This window comes from Oncorhynchus nerka, linkage group LG27 (genome assembly GCF_034236695.1).
Source record: "Oncorhynchus nerka isolate Pitt River linkage group LG27, Oner_Uvic_2.0, whole genome shotgun sequence".
Classification (NCBI taxonomy): Eukaryota; Metazoa; Chordata; class Actinopteri; order Salmoniformes; family Salmonidae; genus Oncorhynchus; species Oncorhynchus nerka.
Window position 1 is genome coordinate 65,140,861 of NC_088422.1, and position 22,988 is coordinate 65,163,848.

Consider the following 22,988-nt stretch of genomic DNA (forward strand, 5'->3'; position numbering starts at 1 on the left):
TAGTAATTAGGTAGATAGTTGCCCCATGTCAAATGGGCCAGGGCTAACGTTAGCTAGCTAGTTAGCTTGTGGCTCAACTACATTACAGCATGTTTCTTACCTTTTCAAACCAGATGTCAGAAATGTAATGGTAGTTTTCTGTAGGCTATTTAGCGTCATTATGCCGCATTCACGTGACCAACTCATCAAATGGCGTGCAAAAGATCTTGGCTAGCTAACATTAGCTCGTTTGAAAAACATGCATTCGTGTGCAAATACAGCGCTTAACGGCCTCAAACATTCAGTTTGACTCTGTGATATTACTAAACATTTCCTGATAATAAAGTTGCAAATGACTTACAGTTTTGTTGTTTTAGTGAAGACTAGTCAGGAGGGCAACAGTAACATACAGTTTGGCTTTGATATTTCAACTTTCGGCGCCAAAAGTTGTTTTGAAAACAGCATTAGTTCAATTTCCGTCAGTCGTTTTGTGCCTTTGTTTCTGCCATGGCAATCATGTATTAACAGGTAGGGACTGCTAAAACTACTTTGGAGTTTATAATTATGCTAGCTAGCAATGCATACCAGTATTGTGGATCATGAGTAGAAAAGCCTTTAATGTGATGTTTGGATGTGGGTCATGAACTGATCACATTTGAAACTCATGATCCACAATATTCTCTGTACTCTAAGGTCACTGATTGAATGGATAAAGAAATATCTTGCATGTCATACCTTCCCTTCCCATTGGAACCCTCAAGCACTTTTATTTTCTCCAACAGGCCAGTCTCTCCATATTTTAATAATGTAATTGAAACGTTACTTACTACTAAAGACTAGGTATATAGGACGTCTTTGGTTCTACAAGGTGACATCATAGACTTATCATTCAACAATTGCTTCACAAGGCTGCTAGGTCTCCAAAGCAAGCAGAGGATTTAATGTTGTTCTGCCACGACGTCTGAGGTGAGGATGATGGAGATGTGATAAACAAGATGCATGGAGGACATCCTGCTGCAATTTTTCATGTATTTGTAGCCAATCAGGTCCACAGAAAACCTCAGGTGGTAGAGTAAAGCCCATCTACAATACATAATTTTAGTACTGATATGTTATGCTGACTGTAAATGTTTAAGCTACTCCTTATTAATATGTTTTCTCATGATTAAACTATATGTATTTATCAGTCATTTGTTAAAATGTAAAGCTTATTTTGACAAATGATAGCTTTTGACAAATATAGACTGCTCCAGTCTGTGAAATTGCCAGTGTTGCTGTGTTTTGTTTGAAACGACTTTGATCATGAAATGGAATGACTGACACCGTGTTTGATCCTGAACCTTGATCCATTCTTCCTCATCAGTGCTTTTCCTCTCGATCGGAATTCTCACATTATTGTGTAATAATTTGGCACATAGGACCCTGCTGTGGGTTTCTGGATTATGACAATTTACCTGTGTTTCATAGGTGCGGGGTATAAAGGAGCCGTTCTTCTTCCATGCCCATACTTGGAGCGAGCGGATGGGCGAGGTCACTCCCCAGAAACTACCTGCTGAAGCTCATTTCTCACTTAACCGACAACCCAGAAAGCACACGTTTGAAGAATAGACTTTTCTCCTCTACACGTAAAGGGAATACGTTTTACTGTTGGTGGAACGACTATCCAAATATTATTGAAAACAAATGGGGGCATTTTGGTTCGTGGAGTTGTGCGTATTAATATTATTTCTCCAGGTAAGAGCTTTTTTTATTTCACTCTATAAAGTAGCACGAAATGTAGGCAACGCCATTTACCTGGGAATACGTTGGCTAGTATAGTCTGAACCCGTATCTGGTTCAGCCTACAGTTCTTATTTAAAAACGTATTTATGATACATTTTCATGATTTGTCGGGTGTTTTTGTTTTAGTCAGCGTTGCGTTAGTCTGTTATTTGCTTAATTACCAGGTTAACGCACCCGGATATGTTTTTATACATATGCCACATTTCGCAATCGGGTGCTGTGTTATTTGTAGAATATCAACAATAGTAGTGAGTGGTCATTATGATAGTATAAATGCATTACTATGGTAATCTGGTGAAGATTTATTTTATCACCGTGTGCCGTTTTTATAAATACAATTCATTTTTTTCCTTTTGTAAGGCTTTCAGACCAGGGTCGTCGGAGTCAAAATGTCTACCAGGTTTCAATTCAGAAATATACATTTTCAAAGTGGAAAGATATCACTTACAAAGTGGCCGGAGACTAGGAAAAGGTAAGAACTAACTAACTGATGGTAACTTCCTCGCTGTCAAACATTTTTGCCCGGTCATACGCTAACGCCTTGTTCAAAACAACTGGGAAATATCGAATCTCGGTGCGTTCAAAGCTAAAGGCATAAAACGAACTCCGACTGGGAAATATCTATTTGAAATGTCTTCCATTTCAAAATTACAACTCGGGCCTCTTTCAAGAGCTCCGACCTGAAGATCACTGGCATCATGATTTTACCTCGTATTTTTCCGAGTCCCAGTTGTTTTGAACGCTGCATAAGACCGTGTGTCATCACTTCAGAATACATTTGTTTCATTCACAGCAGACTGTTCTGTTTTGAATATTTCAGTACACATTGATAAATGAAGTGGTTCAATTGGAAGTATTTTGTGTTTAAATATTTGTTCAGTTGCCCCAGAGAGCCTTCGTGATTCCTAATCAAACTGCACAGCTGTTTATTGTACAGACAATCCACTGAGCACACATTGTTTTCAGGTTTTGCTATGACTGTGGGCCTTGTCTCTGGCTTCTCTATGAAATTACACTGATTCACAAAATTAATAGAGCAATTTGGTGAGTGAACTTGCTGACAAATTGATTTTCGATTTGGTGTGCCCAATATTGTCAGCTGTTTAACAGCACAACATACCAAGAAATACAAGGCTGGTTAGTTTTAACACTTGAGTGTTGCTTTGGTTCTATGTAAAGAATTGACTCATGTGTCTGGGACCGCCAGTAACTCCCTTTGATAAGCCTTTGTTTGTTGAGGTGCAGCTGGCAAGACGACCCTGTACATTACTTGGCAAATATGGCATGGAACTTTTCTCAGTCATAGTTTGTTTACAATAGCATTGTGGTGTTTTGTCTGATCCGCATTGGGGCTAATGGAGGGATTTTTCACACATTTGCTAAGAAAGCGAAGAGTCACTTACAATTGTGTGACCAATTTAGTATGCTAGATTTGTATTGTTATGGCTTTTAATTATGCTTCAAACAAGTTGTGACTTAATTGAAGGCTGTTTTTTCCTTGTAAGGAGGTTGACCAGACTGAGTGAGCTCATCGATGAGACATGCTAAATCTCTGGTAGTTTAACTGGGCGTGTAGGTATAAACTCTGATCTGATCAGTAGAGTGAAACTGGTTAGACTTCCTGGAATAACCATTAGGCCGGCCTAGATTCCTCTGAGTGACTTCTGACATTGATTGTCATTCGCGTCAACTGACAGCAAATTACAAACGAATAATGCATATCAATGAGAAATGATGCCTCAATCAATCCCTTTTGTGTAGCAACCTATCGTTAAGCTCTTAATTGAAACATGCAACATTAGCAAGCCTATCATCTCATAGCAAAAAAGGCTATATTATTGAACATGTAACTCCTGTAACGAAGCAGTCAATGTAAATTGTCATTTGCAATTCGAAGGAAAACCTTGTTCCATATGGGACCGAGATGATCATCTGTTAAACTTAAAGGGGAAATCTAAAGATTTAACAACTAGGATGGGTTCACTAATATGACTAGGATTGTGCCTTTTTGGATTCTCTACAAAGAAAGTTGATATGAAAACCAATAGAACAGGGGAGAAATGCTGGTTTCGATGAGGAAGTCTTAGAAACAGGGAGGCAATTATTTTACAATGGTGGGACTTTGGCAAGGCTACTTTGAAACAAGGTAAGACAGCTCATAATATGAAGACTGCTAAGATGGTGCCGAAGAGGATAGCTGACATTTTACATGCTCCTGACCAATTGTGCTATTTTTTTTTTTCTTTCGTTAACTTATTTTTAAACTTATTTTGAGCATGATGTTGCTGCTACTGTCTCTTATGACCGCAAATAAATTCTGGACATCAGAACAGGTATTACTCTCCATGAACTGGAAGAAGCTTTATCCTTTGACGAGTCTGAGAAGGCTGTTCTCTACTGGGCACAGGTAGGTAGCCTAGTGGTTAGTGTTGGGCCAGTAACCGAAAGGTTGCTAGATCGAATCCCCGAGCTGACAAGGTAAAAATCTGGCAGTTAACCCATGGTTCCTAGGCAGTCATTGTAAATAACAATTTGTTCTTAACAGACTTACCTAGTTAAATATATTTTTAAAATCCCCGTCATTTGCGTGAAGAAGAGGGTGCAGATCGGGCTGCGTTCTGAGAATCCGTAGGTGAGTGAGTAAACTGCCATCTGTTCTACTGGCTAACATGCAATTATTGGAAAATTAAATTGATGACCTATGATTATCCTACCATCGGGACATTAAGAACTGCAATATCTTTTTCAACGAGTTATGGCTGAACGACGACAGAGCTGGCGGGATTTTCCATGCTCCGGCAGAACAGAGATGCTACATCTTTTAAGACTAGGGTTGAGGGTGTCTTTTTGTCACTAAAAGCTGGTGCACGGTGTCAAATATTAAAGAAGGCTTGAGGTATTGCTCCCCTGAGGTAGAGTACCTTATGATAAGTTGTAGACCACACTATCAACCAAGAGTTCTCATTTATATTATTCGTAGCTGTCTACTTACCACCACAGACCGATGCTGGCACTAAGACTGCTCTCAACCAACTCTATAAATCAAATGTATTTATATAGCCCTTCGTACATCAGCTGATATCTCAAAGTGCTGTACAGAAACCCAGCCTAAAACCCCAAACAGCAAGCAATGCAGGTGTAGAAGCACCTGCAAGCACCTGCATTGTTTGCTTATAAGGCCATAAGCAAACAAGAAAATGCTCCGCCAGAAGTGGTGCTCCTAGTGACTGGGGACTTTAATGCAGGCAAACTTAAATCAGTTTTACCAAATTTTACCAGCATTTCACATTTGCAATCAGAGGTGAAGAAATCCTAGACCACCTTTACTCTACACACAGAGATGGATACAAAGCTCTCCCCCACCTTCCATCTGGAAAATCGGACTATAGTTCTATCCTGCTTACAAGCAAAAACTAAAGCAGGACGTTTCAGTGACTTGCTCAATACGGAAGTGGTCAGATGATGCGGATGCTACGCTACAGGGCTGTTTTGCTAGCAGACTGGAATATGTTCTGGGATTTATCCAATGGCATTGAGTCTACTACCTCAGTCATCGGCTTCATCAATAAGTGCATTGACGTCGTACCCACAGTGACCGTACGTACATATCCCAACCAGAAACCATGGATTACAGGCAACATCCGCATTGAGCTAAAGGCTAGAGCTGCCGCTTTCAAGGAGCGGGACACTAATCCGGATGCTTATAAGAAATCCCGCTATCCCCTCAGACTAGAGGTCGACCAATTCAGATTTTTCAATACCGATTATTGGAGGACCAAAAAAAGCAGATACCGATTAATCGGACGTTTTTATTCATAATTTTTTAAATTTGTAATAATGACAATTACGTACTGAATGAACATTAACTTAATACATCAATAAAATAAATGTAGCCTCAAATAAATGTTCAATTTGGTTTAAATAATGAAAAAAACAGTGGAGAAGAAAGTAAAAGTGCAGTATGTGCCATGTAAGAAAGCTAACGTTTAAGTTCCTTGCTCAGAACATGAGAACATATGAAAGCTGGTGGTTCCTTTTCAATATTCCCAGGTAAGACGTTTTAGGTTGTAGGAATTACAGGACTATTTCTCTCTACCATTTGTATTTCATATACCTTTGACTATTTGATGTTCTTATAGGCATTTTAGTATTGCCAGTGTAACAGTATAGCGTCCATCCCTCTCCTCGCTCCTCCCTGGGCTCGAACCAGGAACACAACGACAACCGCCACCCTCAAAGCAGCTTTACCCATCGCTCCACAAAAGCTGCGGACCTTGCAGAGCAAGGGGAACAACCACTCCAAGTCTCAGAGCGAGTGACATTTGAAACGCTATTATCCCGCACCCCGCTAACTAGCTAGCCATTTTACATCGGTTACACTGTAAGGTAGCAAGGTTGGATCCCCCGAGCTGACATGAAGAGAGTCTGTCGTTCTGCCCCTGAAAGAGGCAGTTAACCCACCGTTCCTAGGCCGTCATTGAAAATAAGAATGTTTTCTTAACTGACTTGCCTAGTTAAATAAAGGTGTAAAACATTTTTTTGGGGGGGGCCCAAATCGGCCCTAATTAATCGGTCTACCTCAGACGAACCATCAAACAAGCAAAGTGTCAATACAGGATTAAGATTGAATCCTACTACACCGGCTCTGACGCTCGTCATGTGGCAGAGCTTGAACGCTTTTACGGACTACAAAGGGAAACCCAGACGTGAGCTGCCCATTGACTCGAGCCTACCAGACGAACTAAATGCCTTATGTGCTGGCTTCGAGGCAAGCAACACTGAAGCATGCATGAGAGCACCAGCTGTTCTGGATGACTGTAACGCTTTCGGTAGCCGACGTGAGCAAGACCTTTGCAGGTCAACGTTCACAAAGCTGCGGGGCCAGACTGATTACCAGGACGTGTACTCAAAGCATGCGTGGACCAACTGTCAAGTGTCTTCACTGACATTTTCAACCTCTCCCAGACAGTCTGTAATACCTACATGTTTCAAGCAGACCACTGTAGTCCCTGTGCCCAAGGAAGCAAAGGTAACCTGCCTAAATGATTATTGCCCTGTAGCACTCAAATCGGTAGCCATGAAGTGCTTTGAAAGGCTGGTCATGGCTTACGTCAACAGCATCTTCCCGGTTACACCAGACCCACTCAAATTCGCATACCGCTCCAACAGATGATGCAATCGCACTCCACAGTGCCCTTTCCCATCTGGACAAAAGGAACACCTATGTGAGAATGCTGTTCATTGACTACAGCTCAGCGTTCAACACCATAGTGCCCAGGAAGCTCATCACTAAGCTAAGGACCCTGGGATTAAACTCCTCCCTCTGCAACTGGATCCTGGACTTCCTGATGGGCCTCCCCCAGGTGATAAGAGTAGGCAACATGTCTGCCATGCTGATCCTCAACACTGGTACCCCTCAGGGGTGTGTACTTAGTCCCCTCCTGTACTCCCTGTTCACTCATGACTGCACAGCCAGGCACGACTCCAACACCATTAAGTTTGTCGATAACACAAGTGGTAGGTCTGATCACCGACAACGATGAGACAGCCTATAGGGAGGAGGTCAGAGAACTGGCAGTGTGGTGCCAGGACAACCACCTCTCCCTCAATGTGAGCGAGACAAAGGATCTGATCGTGGACTACAGTGAAAGGCGGGCCGAACAGGCCCCCATAAACATCAACAGGGCTGTAGTGGAGAGGGTTGAGCGCTTCAAGTTCCTTGGTGTCCACATCCTCAACAAACTATTTTGGTCCAAACACACCAAGACAGTTGAGGCGGGCACGACAAAACCTTTCCCCCTCTGGAGACTGAAAAGATTTGGCATGGGTCCCCAGATCCTCAAAGATCTACAGCTGCATGGTTGAGAGCATCCTGACCGGTTGCATCATCACCTGGTATGACAACTGCTCGGCATCTGACCGTGAGGCGCTACAGAGGGTAGTGCGTATGGTCCAGTACATCACTGGGTCCAAGCTTCCCAAGGCTCCTTAACAGCTTCTACAACTAAGCCATTAGATTGCCAAACAATTAATAAAATGGCAACTGGACTATTATATTCACCCCCTCCCCCATCCATTTGTTTTGTGCACTGCTGCTACTCGCTCTTTATTATCTATGCGTAGTCACTTGACCCCTACCTTCATGTACAAATTACCTCAACTAACCTGTAACCCCGCACACTGACTTGGTACTGGTACCCCCTGTATATAGCCTTTTTTTATTATATATTAATTTAGTTTATTTGTTAAATATTAGCTTAACTCTTGAACTGCGCTGTTGGTTAAGGGCCTGTGAGTAAGCATTTCACCGTATCTATGGATTTCACATGACTTGGAGTACAGATACTGTTATATATATTTTAAAGAATTAAGGTATTGATCAGACAAACCTTTAGAATGTCTTAGAAATCCAAATATTACACTACCGTTTAAAAGTTTTGGGTGACTTAGAAATGTCCTTGTTTTTGAAAGAAAAGCACACTGTCCATTAAAATAACATCAAATTGATCAGAAATACAGTATAGATGTTGTAAATGACTATGGTAGCTGGAAACTGGTTTTAAAAAATAAAAGATTATGGGATATCCAGAGGCCCATTATCAGCAACCATCACTCATGTGTTCCAATGGCATGTTGTGTTAGCTAATCCAAGTTTATCATTTTAAAAGGCTAATTGATCATCAGAGAACCATTCTGCAATTATGTTAGCACAGCTGAAACTGTTCTGATTAAAGAAGCAATTAAACTGGCCTTCTTTATACTAGTTGAGTATCTGGAGAATCAGCATTTGTGGGTTTGATTACAGGCTCAAAATGGCCAGAAACAAAGACTTCTTCTGAAACTCATCAGTCTATTCTTGTTCTGAGAAGTGAAGACTATTCCATGCAAGAAATTGCCAAGAAACTGAAGGTCTCGTACAACGCTGTGTATTGCTCCCTTCACAGAACAGCGCAAACTGTCTCTAACCAGAAGAGAAAGAGAAGTGGGAGGTCCAGGTGCACAACTGAGCAAGAGGACAACTACATTAGTGTCTAGTTTAAGAAACAGAGGCCTCACAAGTCCTCAACTGGCAGCTTTATTAAATAGTACCCGCAAAATACCAGTCTCAAAATGTCAACTGTGTAGAGGCAACTCTGGGATGCTGGCCTTCTAGGCCAGCAGATTGTGCTTAATTTGCACATCTCCCCTCTGAGAATTCACAAACGGGCATTTGACTGTAAAGCTACTCCAGTACTTTTCTCAGTGTAGCCTATTTTTCTCTGGAAAAAAATGCAAGATTGACTTCGAGCAAAACAGTAGGAAATGTAGCATTTGAAATATGATGACCATGCGTTGTTTTTGCCAAAAAGTTCACTGTAAGCTCATTTACTTATATGGCTGCTAGCCGAATAGCGTTGCACTTAGACATCTGAAAATGAAGCTGTTCTCTGCCTAATGTGTTTTGTGTGATTAATAATAACTATAGTTGCACGTCCCTGATCACTCTATTGATGCAAAAAATAGGACTTTAAAAATAAAATGCAGATGTCGTGGTTTAAAATGCATATTTCTGAACTCTAAATGGACCCCTGATGCGACTATAGGCTATTGAATATTTGAAAAAGTCTCATATTTTCACCCTTCACACTATTCTCAATTTAATCTTGTCTTTACTAATATGTAATTTGTTTTTATTTCTAATGGTTCATTATCAAATTTGTCAGGAGTAAAAATACATGTCGTCCGTATGCACATGAATAGCGACTGGAGGCCACTTTCCCGCAGTTCGTTTTTCACTCCTGCCAGGTAGTCTACTCCGGCTTAATATCAGCAGCTGAGAAATAAATATAGTAGCAGCTGGGATCCTGTTTTTAGTGGCAACCAACTCTCCTTTCACATGGGATTGCATATAAAAGTCTGGGTTTATAAGAACAATAGTTTCACTCTGCAACAGTCACTGTTCGAGGAGCATGCAGCCTTTTGCTGTGCAACAGGTGATATTCTGCCCAAACTCTATGCCATGGGCTCTCCAACCCAGCTCCTGCAGCTACCCAGTGCTTAATTTGGGAAACAAGTGAAATCTGTTCGGGAACAACGTTAGTAACATGTTTTCACAAAATGTATATCATTAAACTGTTGACAGGGGAGGAGATGGAAACGCACAGTGAGATTCTGTAGCGAAAGGTAATGTCAGCCTTTTAATTATGAAAATGCCCGGTTACTAAGCTATTCATCACCTAAGCCTATACGTTCTCTCCTTGAGTCATGGATAGAAAGTTTGGAGTGTAGCATAATGGAACAGAACATCCAGTTTGCATAATACAGTCCACAGGCAATTACTAGAATTTGTTTAATTGGAGTATAGCCTAGCTAGACTAATTGTGTATCCAATTATCCATTTTCAGTTTATGGTCAGTAGGCTATACCTAGGGCTGTTGTGGTTACCGTATTACTGCCACACCGGCATTAATGAGGCAGAACCGCAGTCAAATACCATCTGACCATTGAGTCACGGTAATCTCTATTTATCCCCATCCTGTTCACCCATGACTGTGTGGCCAACCACATCAAGTTTGCAGACGACACAACAGTGTTAGGCCTGATTTACCAACAATGATGAGACAGCCAGTTGTAAAACAAATGTGTTTGTGACAGGTGGCCTGATTTTCTTTTTGTTGCTCTGGACTTCAGCTTTACCACCTACATCTTTCTTTAATTTGTTCAAAACTTTGGTGACAACCGCCATCTTGCCAAAAGAGTGGTAGTTGCTGTACCTCTACCTACCTGATTCTCTAGTATCTAACTCTCAATAGAATGAGCAGAAAGCAGAAGTGGGTACTGTGGCATACGTCTAGTTCAGTTTTTACTTCTGAAAACCACACTTCCATATCTTTCTCAACCACACATTCCTTCTTGTCTTGTGTGTCATTGCACAATTTCTGCATAACATTTAGCCAGTTCATTAGGCTGGAAAGAGGTGTATTGATTTGGGGTTTCTAAATAATACTCAATCAACTTCTTTTGTAAGCTAATAGGAGCATCATGATACATTCAGACCTATTTGTAGAGCTAGGTCTATGCCTCAGGATGTTTATAGTAGTCATGTGAAACCAGATGTTGCTGCCTGCCTGTCCTTGAGTCTCAACCCAGGGCTGGGCAAGTCAACTCTGCTCTCTGTTCACACAGGATGATTCTAGTGGAATATTTGTATACCATGACAGCTTAATCTCCACCTGGTACATTGTATATTGTTCTAAGTTGCACAGTACTAGTTATACATGTCATGTTAATAGTTACATGAGGATTATGGGTCAATTTACTCCTTTGCAAGTCTGACATGTTGTGGGTTTTTACATTGCATGTAATAAGCCCTGCATAATGTCTTTGCAGCAGATCAGAGCTGCGATCATGAGGCGACTAGGCCTAGGTGTTTTAGAAGGCCATTTTGCTGCTTCGTTACTATGACCAGTATTCCATTTATACATTTACTGAGAGAGTCTGTGGTGGCTCTTATCAGTTCATCAAGAACCCACTGATGTTATGAATTTGAGATTGGGATGGTGCTTTAAATCTTTTCCTGTTACTGAAGTGCTTTCAATGGTTACTTTTTAAGTCCACATGCATATTACTTTTAAAATATCCTCTGACCACCTTTCTCTTTGACCTTGCAGTGGTTTTTGATGACTGCACCAGCCGTACCAGCTTTCTCTTTCACTCCGAGGATTCACGCTTCAAAGTAGATGGCGACGGGACGCTGAAACTGAAGAGGGGGCTGACTCTGCATAATGGACATAAGGAGTTCTATGTCTCTACCCAGTCCAAGGGCAAGAAGATCACGGTTCCAGTCAGAGTGCTGCATGAGGCCAGAAATGGCCACCACCACAATCACCATGAGATGACCACCCAGCCCAAGGTATATGACTGGTTAAATTAATGAGAATCTGGTGTCCTCTAGTGGATAGATGGGCAACTGCATCTCTGGAAGGGTTTCAATGACTTGCTTAGCTGGAAATATTCTAATTCTGTCATTTTCAAGTCAATTGAAGTTTGATGGCAGTTTCTGTAAAATGCTCTATGTATTTTGGTGCTTGTAAAACCATGGACTTGATATTTCATGTTTTTTGTTTCAATTCCACAGCCAGAAGAAAGTCTGTCTCTACCTGTTCTGAACTTCCCCAAGTCTTCAGGAGGTCTGAAAAGAAGGAAGAGGGACTGGGTCATTCCTCCCATCAACTTCCCAGAGAATGACCGAGGCCCGTTCCCCAAGAATATGGTGCAGGTAAGTGTCTTGTAGGTTAAGGATCGTTTTTCCATTACTCTAATATCAGTGTTGGACATTTCTTCATTGACGTGAATTCTATTATCCTTGTAAACCAGATCAAGTCCAGCAATGATAAAGAGGTGAAGATCCAGTACAGCATCACTGGCACTGGGGCAGACCTACCTCCTGTGGGACTCTTCACTGTGGACAAAAACTCTGGAATACTCTATGTGACCCAGCCTTTGGACAGGGAGAGAAAAGACCAATACATTGTACGGTTTGCGTATCCTAAATTTCCTCCCTTGACTTAATTGAAAACTGATTTATATTTATTTTTAAAGTAATGTTTGTTACTTTTCTCTCTAGCTCCTAGCCCATGCTGTTGCAGTGGGTGCAGGTATAGCTGAGGATCCCATGGAGATCATTGTGAAAGTCATCGATATGAATGACAACAAACCTGTATTTACCCAAGATCCATTTACGGGAACAGTTCCTGAAGCATCAAAACCAGGTATGTTGTTCACACACACTCAGTATTTACAATACTTAATGTTTTTTTTAAGGAGAATTGTGCTAGGACGATTCAGATTTTTTCTTCACTCTGTTCAGGTGATGAGGTCATGCAGGTAACGGCCACTGATGCTGATGAGGAGGGCTCTGCCAATTCTGATGTCAGATACACCATTCTCAGTCAGGAGCCTCCTCTACCAAGCCCCAACATGTTTGTCATCAACCCTGTGACTGGAGGGATTCGGGTTAACGCATCTGGGTTGGACAGAGAGGTTGGTCTCTTTTCAAATCAATAGTCTTGCCGATCATTTATTCATTGTGTACATTCTACATGCATTACACTTGTGATTCTGATTTTAATTTTCTACTTAATTTGTCAGAAATTTACCAAATATACTTTGGCAATCCAAGCTGCTGATATGGAGGGAAATGGCCTTACCAGCTTTGGCAAAGCCATCATTACAGTAACGGACAGCAATGACAACGCGCCACAGTTTGTGACTCCTTCGGTAAGCACATTTCTGAAGGCAAAATTTAAAATTGCCGCCTTACAATCGTTTTAACACATAATGGAATTGCCCTTTCTATGTTGCTTTATAATCATGAGTCTCTCCTTTGCAGTACACTGTGTCAGTCCCAGAGAATAAAGTGGATGCCTTGGTGGTGAAAATGCCAGTGACTGATGGAGATGAGCCTCACTCCTCTGCCTGGGCCACCACCTACAAGATAGTTGACGGGGACCCTCAAGGCCTTTTCAGTGTGAGCACAGGCCCTAGCAAGCTGGAGGGCATCATTACAACCGCTAAGGTATGTTGAAATCCTCTCCTATAGATATATTTGAGCTGCTACTCTGGAGGTGCAGCAAAAGCAGCCGGTCAATGTAGCTTTTTAGCTGCTTTTCTGGAATGATATCCTGGAAGAAGTAATTTTCACTCCCCTTCGTATTTATTTGGACAGTGACACTAAAACATTTTAAGATGACTATACTCTAGTGTTTAAAAAAAATTAGAGATCCAATATTTCATATGAGCCGACAGTACACAATATCCCATTTTTATTTGACTTTGCGCCCAGATGCTCACGATTTTGGCAGGCAGTAAGAAAGGAGAAGAAGCCATCGCCATCTGCGCCCGTTCGACATGGCCTAGTTTCACCTTTTTTTATTACTTCTAAACAAACTTTTTGGGGTTCTTGTACACTTACAATGTTTTGATTCTTCCTTAAACAGTCACTAAGATTATATTTGGTTGTGAACTTTGCAAAATAACATTTTTGGATGCAGCAGTTGTTAGCTAGAATACTTACGCTCTATGATATGCTGTAGCAAAAGCTAGCCAAAGAGCCATTTTACTGGTTGACGTGTTAAGTATAATGCAGTTGATTTGCAATGACACAAACATTATATTAAACAGGGCATTCATATCAGTCTTAAAATCCAATTTATTATCTATAAGAAGTGTGAAATGCACTCATAAGCAGCTGGTAAATATAGGCATTTTTTTGCTGGAGTTCTATAAGGCAACCAACTGTCTTTGCATATTGCCCTCGTGCAGCAAACACAGAAATGGGTCTATAGAAAATACATTATTTGCCATGCATGTCTCTTTTTTTATTGTAAATAAGAATGTTTCTAAACCCTTCTACATTTGTGTGTATGCTACCATTTTATTATGGATGACTTGAATCACGATGAGTGAGAGTTCAAGGGATGAATTGCATACCCCCAAAAAATGTTTATTGGGAATGGTGAGAGGTTGGCATGTTTTGGGGGTATGAACTTTTTGCCTCCAACTTCCTCACTAATCATTATTCACGATTCATTCAGGATTATCTGTAATCATGGTAGCATCCACATAATGTAAAGTTGTTCAGAAACATATTCTTATTTACCATTCATTTCTATTGGGCACAACAAACTGAAAATGTATCCAAGTTTGTAGTTGCAAGCTTGACTTGGTCATGGCGTGCGAGGAATATGGAACCAAATACTCAACTTTGACTACTTTAATACTCTGAATTTGTAGAAATACCTATGACTAAGAAGGGGGCAAGATGCATGAAGTGCTTTTATTTATAAATGGTAAAATGGATATTTATGAAAATACCCTCAATGAAAAGTTACATTTTGTACCGTTGCTTCATATGAAACAAATGATATAAAATCCTGGATTAAGGAGCCAAATTAAGTTTTGGCTACGTTGTCCAAATGTGTAGGGGAGAGTATGATTGTAGATATAAATGCCATTATCCTGATTCTATAATGTCTGAAGGATTCCTATGCTGATGGGCTTTTCTGTTCTTTCAACACAGCCGCTTGACTTTGAGAAGAACAACAAGTACACTCTGCTGGTCACTGTGCAGAATGAAGTCCCATTCGCAATCAGCCTGCCCACCTCCACTGCTACTGTTGTAGTGAATGTGGAGGATGTGAATGAAGCTCCAGTCTTCACCCCAGTGGAGAAGATTATCAGGAAACCTGAGGACCTCCCTGTTGACAGTGACCTGGTTCTGTACACCGCCACAGACCCAGACACTGCGAGGAATCAGAAAGTCACGTAAGATTAGAACTTCATTTACAATTTCTTATGTTTTGTAAGATTTGAAGAGGAAAACATTTTTCAAATGACGACTGTACAGGTTGTAAGCAATGCTCTTATTTTTTTACATTTACTACACAGATACAAGATGCGCAATGATCCTGCTGGATGGCTAAGTATCAACAAAGACACTGGGCTGATCAAAGTCAAGAGCCTCATGGACAGAGAATCCACTTTTGTCCAAGACAACAAATACTCTGTTATTGTTCTGGGCATCGACAACGGTATTTAAATGTTCCCTTTTTCTAATGTTAATATTTAAAATTTAGTAAATGACCACACCCTAAACTTGACCCTGAGTGACAGTGCTCTAATTTGGATATGCAGATGAAATCCCGGCAACTGGCACTGGCACCCTTATCATAGAGCTGGAGGATGTGAATGATAATGCTCCAACCATCGACGAGAGTGTGATCAGGGTCTGCAACAAGGAGTCCTCCCCACAGCTGCTGTCAGTCACTGATAAAGACAGCGCGGGCTTTGCTGCTCCATACACCGTACAGCTTCAGGGGTCGTCTCATTCTAACTGGACTGCCAGAATGAACGACACAAGTATGTATTGATTTTTCCCAGAACTACAGTACTTTCCCCCCTTTAAAACAATTGCGTTGTTAAATGTTACCTGTTTTCCATTTCAGAGACGGGCATTATCCTGACACTGAAGACTGTGCTGGACAGTGGCGATTACATGGTTGTCCTGAGAGTGTCTGACAACCAGGGCCTGCACTATGACAGCACCATCCAGGCCTCTGTGTGTGACTGCAAAGGAGCAGATGTCCAGTGTACCGATAAAGCTGTAGCAGGCTTCGGCATCTCTAGCATTCTGGGAATTCTAGGAGCAGTCTTACTACTCCTATGTAAGTTGTTCATTTGTTTAACCCGGCACTAAAGTGTTTAGTCAGTGCTGTCCTCGACGCGTACATATGTAATTGTTAATACACAGTGATGTACTAGTGTGTTAAGGCTCTGTGTTTATGTTGTGCTCCAGTGTTGTCTCTTCTGCTGCTCATGTTCCTGCGGAAGAGAGGTGGTGAGAAGAAGGAGCCTTTGCTGCAAGAGGACGATGTCAGGGACAACATCTACTACTATGACGAGGAGGGAGGTGGCGAGGATGACCAGGTGAGGGGAGCGCTCCCTAGACTAGCTCAGAACAAGCCTACTAGGCCAGGGTTCCCCAACTGTCTCAAATAGTTTTTCAACAGAACATACTGTCAGCTTGACACGTATATGTCCCTGGATAAGCTCTCACAATATTAGCATTTATTAAATGCAGTCATATAGGCCACTAAGTTACTTATTCAATGAGAAGTTGTATTTCCCCTCGGACACAATCTTGTGGATGTCTGGTTTGATGGATCACTGCGATTTTGATGTGCAGGCAGTCCTCGATTGACTTTGTGATAAGCCGGTTCCTGTCATGAGTATATTGCCTTCATGGAGGAAAATGAGGACTCCCATTAAGTCGATCCAAACATTGTTAGCACAAAAAAATGCACGTTTCTTTGTGTTGTATTCCTCTGAGCATGCCACCCAAAACGCACACAGGGACTCGGCACTCCTGATCGCATCCCTTATATGGCTCGATGTCTGGAATTCAATCGTTCTTTTTTTGTTGCCTCATCCAGCGAGGGTATAATTTTTTTTTTTAGCAAGGGAGGAGAATTCTCCACCTGGGTGGACTGAGAGGATTACGTACAAACGCAATGATATCCTTTGGCTTGCTGTGGTCTTCAAATCTGGTGGATAAGTTCTCTCAGCTGCTTGGTGAAATCTTCCATCTCCTCTGACAATGCTGTGGCCTGGTCCCTCTGCTTGTCGTGTCTTCAGTGTGCTGAAGTGCAGTAGCCTTCCAGATGATAAGTCCAAATAGAACAACTCAAGCTTCCTAGTAAAGAACTTAAATTTCTCCATGTCCACGACTGTTTCCTGCATCTCTACATTCTTATCAACATTAACATTAGCCACCTTCTGGAGACTTTGAGAGGTACCTTTTATCTTGCTATCAAGTAAATTGTTCTGAACAAATGGTAATGTTAAAATAAGTAGTGTAGGCTATGTAGACTTGTTTTTTTTTTCCCACCAATCAACACACAGAAATGTACTAATTGAATAGACAAATTGAACTTAATCAGATAAAAAATTATTGTCACTGAGTTTATGTTCTAATCATGTGTTAAACATGTTACATTTGTTGTGTAGGCCAATTGTGCTAATATTATATATTTACTATGTTCTGGCCTGCTGACTGTTGGCTCAGAAAAAATTTGGCCCGGGACCAAACCTGGTTGACGAACCCTGGACTAGGCTTTTCCAAGGGTCCATTTTTTTATTGTGATGTACATGTTATTGCAAACCATTGCATCTGTCACTCAATGTTTTTATGTTTCTGTGTCTTCTGGTCTTGTAATATAATACATCTTTCCACCTTCAGGATTTCGACTTGAGTGTCCTGCACAGAGGTCTGGATAACCGTCCTGATGTTTTCCGTAATGACATCGCTCCAACCATGGCCCGGCCAGAGTATCGTCCACGACCCGCCAACCCAGCCGACATTGGCAACTTCATTGATGATGTGAGTCAAGTCTTGAACTGATTTATACTATGAGTAGAATGCACAGTTAAGGTCATATCTAGGTCTTCTGGAGATGATTTGTCATGGAAATAACTGGATTTGACATGGATAATGTCAGAATGCATGTTTAGAATTTGTGCTGTATGTTCACCAAGGTGGTAAAATGTAATCTTTCTGTTGACCAGAACCTGAAGGCAGCTGACAACGACCCCACTGCCCCTCCCTACGACTCCCTCCTGGTGTTTGACTATGAAGGAGGTGGCTCTGAGGCCGGTTCCCTCAGTTCCCTCAACTCCTCCAACTCAGGAGGCGACCAGGACTACGACCTCCTTCAAGAGTGGGGCCCGCGCTTCAAGAAGCTGTCTGACATGTACGGAGGAGGAGAGGATTGAGAAGTCAGTCAGCCACTAAACCTTTTTGCTTGGAAACTGTCCGGTTCTCCACACTTGGGTCTGTAGACTGAGGTCATTTCTTTATTTCCCCTTTTTTATGCGTTTCGGGCACATCTACAGTTTGGCAATTTGATTTGTGCAGACATGGAACCATTTTAGAAAAATGTGTTCAATGCTCGTCTTCAGCATGGGGGGGGGTGGCACACTCTTGGCTCTGCACTAGCAGGATGTTGACATGGATTTTACAGTTCAGCAGTCCTTTCTAATGGACTCTTAACAACCCCAGATTGTACTTGAATTTAATATGCTTTGTTTGCTGTTTTTTGCTTCTATGTTGGCGGTGTATCGAAGTTCTTTTTTAAAAATGGAGAGATATATATATATATAACGATCCTTTGGCATGAAATTGAAGTTACTGGAAGCCAAATGAGCCTTATGATTTTTGTTAGCATTTATTGAGCTTGATAATAAACTGTTAAGTTTGGATTGCTTTATTCCTTTTCATTTTAATCATATTAATCACTAAGTATATATATTTTTTTCCTTAAGAAGCTCCGTTCTGCTTTTTTAAATTAAAGATATTGGTACAATGATGGATGTTAATATTTGTATTAAATACATTGTAATTGGTCTTATTTTGAATTAAATTATTCAAATTCACAGCTGAGACACTAGATGGCGATGATTGAATAAAACAGGTCTTGGTCAATGAATGATGGCATTTCCTTGTCCCGCAGAACAGATTGTACAAGTTATAGTTAAGTAATAAGGCTGGAGGGGGTGTGGTGTATATGGTCAACATATCTCGGCTAAGGGCTGTTCTTATCCACGATGCAACACGGAGTGCCTGGACAGAGCCTTTAGCCGTGGTTTATTGGCCATATACCACAAAACCCTGAGGTGCCTTACTGGTTACAAATGTAATTAGAGCAATAAAAATTTATATTTTGTCATAGCTGTGTCATATCAGTCCGTATACCATGGGTATCAGCCAATCCGCAGGGCTCAAGCCATTTTATAGGCTACCTTAGACATTTAGACTCATGCATGTGATTTTTAGGGCACAATGTGCAATTTTAAACACATTTTTGTCTTAGCCTTCAGGAGTAGGTGGTTAAGGTAATTGTATTTGTATTTTCCAGTCATCTGTACAAGCAAGTGAATTCTTGCCCACATCATAAATAAAAAGTTACGGTTGCTTTTAGTTGTCTACCCCACGGACCTCCTTTGGTTGCCTCAATAGGATGCACTTCATGGAATAGAACATGACTGGTCCAGGAATACGCTTTGCTTTCAAATGAGACATGGAAAGAAACTGAGAATAATAGACAAGGAACCTCTCACGTAACACTTCAAGTCTGTCTTTCTTTTCAAGTAAGCATAGGATACAAATAAACGTGCATTCAAATTTCAAACACCATTTGTCCTAATCATAGGTCTGGACTTTGAGCACGTTTTATGAAGGTGTAGAAAGTTTTTGTAAGCTAGTTCAACCAAAAAAAAACATTTATTTGGCATTTTTTGCTATACCATGTGATAGGTTTGTAGAATAAAGAAACTAGTATAGAAAAAAATAAATACCGGTTAGGCAATATTTTTACTAATTATAAAGCCAACCAGGCAGGGCCAATTCAGGTCGCCTGTCTACAGGCTTGCAGACTACTGTGTTGCGATGCACCTGTTTTGTTGGGGTATGCTGATCGACGCAGAGGTGCCGCCCCCATGCACTTGTTCTTTCATTCTAATTGGTCCGACAGGGTGTGTATGCTAATTCTCAGCGACCGCTGCACCTGACTCTCCACTCCACGGAAGAATGCAAGGCAAAAGACAGCCTCCAAGTAACAGCTATTTATTCAACAGGTCATCCTACTCAACGAGCACTCACTTGTTACATTATTGCGGCGCTGCAGACTCATCAATAACAGAGCTATATGATAAAGATGCCACGGTCTTTTCTGGTGAAGAAACATCTCACTAATAAGAAGCCAAACTATGGAATTCTGGATTCAAAATCAGACGGTACAGTTAAGTTTTTTTAATCGACTGAAATTATACGTTTCTATCGTTGTGTTATATACAGAACTTCTCATCTAGTTCTATAAAAAAATACCATGTGAATACCTTTGCTATTTTGTCAGACTATTTCTTGTATTATTTCAGAGAGAAAAAATATGAATTTATCGTCATCTTTATTCCATTCATAGCTCATTTTAAAAAGGAATTGTATTTTTGCTTTGAGTAGTTGAACACACTAGGCCTATAACTCAAACAATTTGATTTCAGCATAGTCTAAAATTATGTTCGTTATAGGAAAGTAAAGAATGATGGATTGAACTGATACCTTGGAATAGAATACAACAAATGCGGTTTTGGAGTTTAGCAGGTGCAAAATCTGTCACACAAAAGAAGAGATTAATAGTCCCTCCTCCTGGGATCTGAAGGGTCCTATTAAGCGGCTAATGTAGTGCCCTTCGAGGCTCCTTTTACCCCCGAAATGTGCCTTAGGTCTGTGTTTTTGTTCCAATTCACCGATTAAAGCGAGCTAGCCTCCCACCCTCCTGTATTGAACTGTCAAGATTACCATTATAGAAGTGGAAAAGAAAATGTATGTGACTGAAATCAGATTCGTTTTTTGTAAGGAAAATAAAATAGTGCCAGTTGGCTATGCTATGGGAATGCATTGGAACTTTGGAAGTTATGCAAATCGACATGCACAATACAGTCCCTCAGTACTTTGAGACTGCTCCTAATATTGTAAATTAATGTCAAATGTTTAACTATACGTTTTAACGTATTACTAAATGATACCTAATTCTCATAGAGTATGATTAAAACATTTGAGTGTACTTGTAAAAAAAATGGTGTTTGTGTCATTACAGCTCTCCACACCAGCCTGGTCTATCTTGAGGTCCCCTTTTACATCCCCAGCACTCCTCAGCCCCTGGAGGGTTGGCTGCCAGGGCCAAGTCTCATCCCCACACCAGCCTCCATGCACTCTCCCAAGGTAGACAGGCTGCCTTCAAGGGACACCAGCTTGTCCCTGCATAGCTCAACACAGGAAATCACCTACCCCCTGTCAGTGTCTCACAACAATCCGCTAAGAGACTCACAGTCCGGATTTAAGTCCCTGGGAACCATGGAACCCCAGACCTTCCTGCTCTCACAGGACTTCAGACACCCGGAGGAGAGGGGCAGCATGCCTAATCCCCTCCTGGGCCTTGTTCACTCTAGTATTAGTCAGGAGCGCTTTGAATGCTTTGACTGCCACAAAGCCTACTTCACCTTCTCTGGGCTGGCCAAGCACAGGCAGTTGCACTGTGAGTGGCAGTGTCACAAGTACTTCTGCTGCAGGTACTGTGACAAGGAGTACGTGAGTCTGGGAGCTCTGAAGATGCACATCCGAACACACACACTGCCCTGCGTCTGCAAGCTCTGTGGCAAGGCCTTCTCCAGGCCTTGGCTGCTCCAGGGACACATTCGCACACATACAGGTACGGACAGAGTAATGTACAGCTGGCAACACTTTTTACCTTTATTCACCTGCTTCATGAATTGAGCTTGACTTCACACCATCCCATATTCAGTTACCCACTAGGGCTCTGAGGTTATCAATTTCTTTTTTCAGGTGAGAAGCCCTTCTCCTGCCCACACTGCAGCCGGGCGTTTGCTGACCGCTCCAACCTCCGAGCACACCTACAGACACACTCTGACATCAAGAAATACCAGTGCAAGAGTTGCTCCAAAACCTTCTCCAGGATATCTCTGCTCTGCAAGCATGAAGAGGCTGGCTGCTCCCCACTCTCCTGATTCCGTTTACTGCCAGTGCTGCCCACTCTGTGCCTATTGCCTACTTGCCTAGACTAATATCTGGTTCTACTAACATCAGACTTCCCTCACAAAGCACTGGAGATAGACTACAATTAGTGACACGGAGCTCTGACTACTGTATGTTTTTGTTCTCTGACATTTCAAGCTCATGAAATAAGCACAATGGACTGTGTCCAAAGACATTCTTACATCATATATTTGACATATGAAGTAGTTGTATGACATCAAGACAAATAGAGAAAAGTTGTTATCGCATGCTGCCAAAAATACTTGAAATTTAAAGCCTTGACGTTTTTGATTGTGTTATTGATGATTACCTGTGCCTTTTGAGGAAATGTATAGCTGGAGTATACAATTTTGTATGAACTTTGTTTAAAGACAATAAATACCTATTTTTGTACAATTGCCTTGTATTATGCCTAAATATGAAAACATGCATAATCATGTGAGACACGAACCACTGAGATGGAAACTCAAGCCCCAGTCTAAGTCAGGAAATATTGAAGAAACCCACTTTTCTAAAATCAAAACAAATGCTGAGTGTCTGCTGTAGAGTACTAGGACTACATGTTATCACTTTGCTATCATTGACTCGGCACGTTCCTACTTTACGACTATTTCTTGGCGAACTGTAAAAATCATCATGGGCGCACAGGAAACTGGAAAATAAAGCTATTAGGATAAACAGAAAACAGATGTGGGTGACATTCTGGCAGTGTTCTTGTGACACCCCTATCCCCAGGCAGGGTCTCTCAGGGGTCTATGAGACGGGAGCATTTAAATCCCTCTGCTAATGAAAGTATTTTTGGAGGGCAGCTGGTGAAGGAGGATATTTTAAGAGTCTAAATAAAACTGTGATGTTTCCCATTTGTAAAGGTGCATGGAAAATTTGTATGAAATATATCTGTTCATTGGCAGGTGGAGGGAGGCCAGCTGCATGCCGTGGTGGCGCCATGCCAGGCCTTGCGGGAGGGGGGGCTGGGTCGACTCTTTCCAGTTGCTCAGCACAGGTGGAGCAGCTGAGTGGAGAGTGTTCCCCAAACACATGGCCTGTCGCTGCCAGTCGGGAGAAACACTGCTTTTCTCCA

At 41.5% G+C, this 22,988-nt stretch overlaps 2 protein-coding genes across 2 annotated transcripts; both read left to right on the forward strand.

Moving 5' to 3' along the window:
- The first annotated feature begins 1,500 nt into the window (after positions 1-1,500).
- Positions 1,501-18,556, forward strand: LOC115112150 (B-cadherin-like). Its single transcript, XM_029638981.2, has 16 exons — positions 1,501-1,713; positions 2,122-2,233; positions 11,412-11,653; positions 11,879-12,019; positions 12,118-12,273; positions 12,368-12,512; positions 12,611-12,783; positions 12,892-13,020; positions 13,133-13,318; positions 14,822-15,066; positions 15,190-15,332; positions 15,436-15,660; positions 15,747-15,965; positions 16,097-16,227; positions 17,540-17,680; positions 17,866-18,556. Exons 1-16 carry the CDS (start codon positions 1,663-1,665, stop codon positions 18,070-18,072), a joined length of 2,646 nt encoding a protein of 881 aa, XP_029494841.2. The 5' UTR covers positions 1,501-1,662; the 3' UTR covers positions 18,073-18,556.
- Positions 18,557-19,123: 567 nt separating this feature from the next.
- LOC115112151 (zinc finger protein SNAI2-like) lies at positions 19,124-22,303 on the forward strand. The gene is made up of 3 exons (XM_029638982.2): positions 19,124-20,091; positions 20,952-21,563; positions 21,698-22,303. The coding sequence occupies exons 1-3, from the start codon at positions 20,004-20,006 to the stop codon at positions 21,877-21,879; spliced, it is 882 nt and encodes a 293-aa protein (XP_029494842.1). The 5' UTR covers positions 19,124-20,003; the 3' UTR covers positions 21,880-22,303.
- Positions 22,304-22,988: the final 685 nt, after the last annotated feature.